Here is a 5,429-nt window from a genome sequence, read left to right on the forward strand (position 1 = left end):
CGGGGCGCGGCTGTGACCCCCTCAGCCGGCGTAAAATCGCATTTAGGCCGCGATTAGCCAGGACGAGATTAGTTTTCCCATCCTAAAACGAGCTTGGATTTACAGACGAGTTTAGGTCGCCGGGCGTTAGCGTGCTACGCGTTTTGTGCTCTTCAGTAGCTGTCAAAAGCCGGGTGTTTGAACGCCAGCGAGCACCGTTCTTGACTGTCTTCCTCAAGAGTACAGTGACAATTAATAAGTAACAGCCTCATTACTTAAATAGGGTAATCTTCACAAAATATCCCAGCATGGGTAACTCCTGTCAGCAACAGAAGCATCAGCCTCCTTCAAGCTGTTCGATAAACCCTGTGTAAATGTATATACACACAAGAACACCAGGGTGGGTTTATTGTGGTTGAAGTTTTGGAAGTGTACAAGTTTTTGACAACAGGGTTGGGTTTTTTTTGTGTGTGTTTTTTAATATAAAAAAGCTAGTAGTTAAACATCCACAGGCTGTAAGACCTGAAAAGACACTCACTGCTAAGTATCAAACACATCCCTCAAAACTCTTTAATATTTCCAAGTTCTCCTTCTAACGTGAGATTCAACACATAGAAAGCATTAGTAAATGGCATTGGTATCTGCTGACTATTTACTAGTAAACAAGTTTCCAGCTGTTTCAATATCAAAATTGTACCATAATTGATTTTAAAAAGGAGAATGTAAAGCAATTGTGTTCAGAACATTTTGTGACAAAACTTTGCTTTAACTCAACAGTTAATATTTAGGGATTGTGTAGCTGGTTTATGGTTTTAGCTGTCTTAATATTTCTTTTTCAGGCTGAAGCCATTCAACAGACTGCAAGTAATCTTACAACATTTGGTAAGAACAGCATCTGGTTTGACTGAGTTGGAAGCCTTGAGGACTTTTAACTCCCCTGAGACAGCACATGCAACTTGTAATGTTGGTTCACAGTGGTTCTGAAGGGCTTCATTTATTGCTCGCCCATAACATCGCCCACGTCTTCAAGCACTTGGTTACAAGGTTCTATTATGCTGTAAATTAAAGCTTAATTATTTTGGCCTTACCTGTTTTTTCCAGTTGGTTTCTAGGTTAGCTTCCATACATTCCTTATCTATCATTCAACCGTGAGTTTGAAATTAATTGTGAAAATAACTTAGTGATTTGTTCTCTATTAAAAGTTACAGACAAAGCATTGTGTACGTTTGGGTTTGCAGTGTCAAACTGCCAGTGGGGACACATGGAACTGTCCTTGTCATAATTGTGACAGGTATTTTAAGAATGTTAGCCTTAAAGAACTGAAGTTTTGTTGTGTGTTTGTTTGTTTGTTTTAAATGAACTCAGATGTCATTGTCAAAGAGTGGGCGGCTTAAAAACTTGTCTGAGGTTTATTACCCTGAAGGTCTCAAAGTGGTTTCAAAAGAACTGTGTAGGAGATGCCAATAAATCTTGAAGTACAGTAGGAAAGCCTTCACATACAATTCAAAAATGCATGTTTTATGATCTTAAATAGTGAGTTTGGAGAATATACTTCCATAAATATTCTTGTAAGTGTTACTCAAGGCATCTAACTGATGGCATTTGCTTTGTTTTTCCATGTACAGAAGATGTCTAAGCATACAGATTCGACAGCTGAAGTGTTGTTGGAAAAGAGAGGAGGTGCAGGAGTAATAACTTTGAATAGACCCAAGGCTCTTAATGCACTAAATCTTTCTATGGTCCAACAAATTTATCCACAAATTAAGGTTAGTAGCTCCATTTCTACCCATCCACTATATATATATGTTATCAGAAACTGGTTTTAAAATTCAGTCTGACACTTCTTCATGCACTGATTTAAAGAGTGAAAGTCTGTGTGAGTGCATTGGCCAAGGAGTGCAGATTTACAGGATGAGAAAGAACAGACCGTTTCAAGCAAGTTAGAGAAGAAGACCTGTCAAAGAAACAAGCTGTGAGACAAAGTTAAATTTAGCATCTGGCTGGCTGAAGAGACACATATATTAAAACCAGGACTGAGTTCAAAGCAAGCAGTGCTCAGTGTTTGTATGTTCCCTTTGGCAGCAGACAGCTGATCAATTGGCTTGCACGAGTTCCAAGCCATAGAGTGGTGTTGCCTCTTGATTAGCTGCATGTTTTGAGAGGAGGCTGTGTGGCTGATATAAAAGCTACAAGCCATTAGGAAGCAAGGTGCTGTCAGTGTCATTTCTTAAAGAAAGACTTTATGGATTTATAGGCACTGTTGCTAGACAGTATACAGAGAAAGTATTTTTTGCAGAGTCTTTAATCTTACGTGGAAACATTTACTTCTTTTTAGATTTGGGAACAAGATCCTGAAACTTTTCTAATAATTATAAAGGGAACTGGAGGAAAAGCTTTTTGTGCTGGGGGTGACATCAGAGGTAAGAGGACCCACTTCTCACATAAGGACTATAGTGTCTTAAACATTTTACATATCTTTGCCTGTTACTACTTCATGTTGATTTCCTTTATTTACTTGTGACTGAGGTAAACAGAGGCTTGCTACAAAACAGTTAGAGAGATTATTTGTGCTGACTTCTTACAACAACTTGATGTGCAGATCTTATTTGTCAGGAGGCAGCTGTCAGAATGTTGTACAAAAAGAGTGAAAATTGGGGTTTTATCAGTAACTGGTTATGGCAGACAGTCATTCCTGGGAATAGGGTGTTCTTGTCTCTCTCTTTCTTCCCAGATTTTCGTTACTGACAGCTTCTTTATAAGAAAAGTGAAGGGTCCTAGCAGGTAGCTCTGTTACTATAGGGTAATTTGTGTCTGAAGTTTTAGATGCCTAGGTACAGCAGTGACAGTGGTGATCAATGTGTCTGTGGTTATTTTACAACCATGAATTATAGGAAATCTCCAGTCTGTGAAAATTAGCAGTTTTTCTAAATTTTAGATAAGCATCCAGTAAAGGTTATTGTTAAATTATGTCCTCCTTTAATTGGCTTCTCATTTTTAATATTCAGAGTCTTCAGTATAATCAATTATAAGTGACTGTTCTATATATTCATAGGAAATATCACAAACAGGACTACCAGACATTAGGAGGGGTTCCATAGCCTAGAAAATGGACTACACTCTCACAAGTATGTCACAGTCTGAAGCATAATGAAATGGACACAAATCTGAAACTTTGCATTCATATTTAGGTTGGAGCAAATTTTCTCAAATAAAGCAAAGCAAAATTAAGTTGCTGTTTGATTGCTGTAGGAAAAAAGATGATATTGTGTCCATTAGTTTTTCTACTTGTGTTTTCTATTAAACTTACAGTTATCTTTATTTTTATTTCTTTTAAGCCATCACAGATGCAGGAAAAGTTGGAAATAGTCTAGCACAAGATTTCTTCAGAGAAGAATACACCCTGAACAATGCCATTGGTATGTTGAATAGCAAATTCTGAAGCAGTACAGTTTTCTTAATAATGGCTTTGAATGTAAACTCACTTTCTCTTTGCTATAAAAGACACTGATAACATAATAGAAGTAATTATTTTTTACCAAGTTCAGGACTCATATTGTAACATCTCTCATTTTTATACCTCACATGCAGAATCTGTTTCTTTTGTTTAAGCTATTATGAGAGCTATCTTATCCCATCCCATTGTTCTGGGTGGGTAAATTTCTGCTATGGATGAGTTAAGTCTCAGCTGCAGACAGTGCAGTTCTGCACTAAGTACCATTGATCTGCCTCAGAGAAGAGCTGAGCTAAAAATAGATGCACAGAAAATAATTAATATTCAATCCGAAAGCAGATCTAACTATGTTAAAGCTTTCCATTTAAATAAACTGCATAAATGTATGCTCAAACTAGGAGTTAACTGCCTCAGTTTATTGCAAAGAATCTAGGAGTATGTGGTCTTAACTAACAGCAAAGACACTGTGTAAAATTCACTGGGGTAAAGGATACTAAGAAAGAATACTACTTTTTTAGGGTAAAAGTCTAGGAGTTAACTGCCTCAGTTTATTGCAAAGAATCTAGGGAGTATGTGGTCTTAACATAACTAACAGCAAAGACACTGTGTAAAATTCACTGGGGTAAAGGATACTAAGAAAGAATACTACTTCCTTAGGGTAAAAGTAATGAATTGAATGTTTTGTTGGAAAGAAACTTTTCCCAACGTACTTTAATTGAGTAGTTTGAGATTTTAAACATTGGATCCAGTGTTGGTCACTGCAGGATGAGAGGTTAACACGTTGCTTACCAGTGTAGGTTGACAGAAGAGCATAGAATTCCTAGAGTAACTTCTGAAAAGTCATTTTTACTTTGTTTGCCAGTGTTTCCTGTTGTAGCTGGTTTGTCATGTACCTTTCTTGGCTTCAATAACCTAATAAAAATAACCTAAGGTTTCATGTGTTTGGGAAAAACTAGTATTACCATGGCAGCTGGACTAGATGATTGTTGTAGGTCCCTTCCAACTTGCTATTGTAGTTTATCCAAATATTGCACGTGTACATACTTTAAAAGTTTGTTTTTTTAATTATTAGTGTATTCTACATCTATAATGCATGTAATTACAAATTCTAGATTTTTAATAACTTTGGTATGATTGTATCCCTTTAAGATTTCTGCCAAAAAGATTTATTTATATCTTATATATTACAACTTAAAAATGCACAGGGGAGCTGCTAGAAATTTAGTTCTGAGACTAGCATGTAGAGACCTTGCATTAGATATGTTCTTGTAAGAACAAAGAAAATAAAATAGAACTGCATTTTAAACCAACTACTAATTTGAAGGTTTGAACTGCCTTTCAAATAAGTAATTTTTTAAACAAGGCTCTATAGCTGCAGAAAAGCTAACAACATGGTTGCAACAGGAATCTGACTCAAAAATAAGCCTGACCTGGAAACACTAAAGATGAGGCAGCAGTTTCATTCACAACAAACTGTTGAATTTTTCCATGAATGGTAATTGGAAGCATCAGGTCTTTATTTTTATGCCTCCTAAAGGCTCCAACAGATAAAGTTGGTGGATAAAACTGTGGTACTTTAGGACATCATCATCTCAACCTGTCTGTGCCACATTCAAGGTTGGCTAAACAATATATTTGCAATGCAGTAGTTTGTAGTCACATTTTGGCTGAAGCCTACCAATGTGTCTGGCTCTGTAGTGAAGTGCTGGTGCACAGTGCTGTTGTTAATCCAGGCTGTGACACAGGGGGAGAGGGAAACTGTGGTGTCCCAATGTCCTACAAAGCTATTTACAATAGCTGCATATGGCTAAATTGTCAGGTGCTCACATAGAAAGTATTCTGATGTCTGATGGTTGTGTACTCTTTTACAACACTCAGAATGCACCAGGTCAGTAACTGATGTTTCTTTTCATTGCTTAAGAATTACATGCAGCACTTTCATTATAAGTTGATATTTTACTGTTTAATTTACCATTTATTTTCTGTTTGCTCCTGCTGA

The 5,429-nt window shown here is 36.8% G+C and overlaps 1 protein-coding gene across 1 annotated transcript in view; it reads left to right on the forward strand.

Moving 5' to 3' along the window:
- Positions 1-818: 818 nt before the first annotated feature.
- The window catches only part of HIBCH (3-hydroxyisobutyryl-CoA hydrolase), a gene marked incomplete at its 5' end in the record, with an annotated part of 42,558 nt that continues 37,947 nt past the window's right edge, over positions 819-5,429 (forward strand). The window contains 4 exons of the mRNA XM_008946451.1: positions 819-861; positions 1,605-1,745; positions 2,315-2,399; positions 3,315-3,395. Coding sequence (XP_008944699.1) covers positions 819-861; positions 1,605-1,745; positions 2,315-2,399; positions 3,315-3,395 — 350 coding nt within the window. The remainder of the gene's footprint in view (positions 862-1,604; positions 1,746-2,314; positions 2,400-3,314; positions 3,396-5,429) is intronic.

The sequence above is a fragment of the Merops nubicus genome, unplaced genomic scaffold (genome assembly GCF_000691845.1).
Source record: "Merops nubicus isolate BGI_N331 unplaced genomic scaffold, ASM69184v1 scaffold10348, whole genome shotgun sequence".
Taxonomy (NCBI): Eukaryota; Metazoa; Chordata; class Aves; order Coraciiformes; family Meropidae; genus Merops; species Merops nubicus.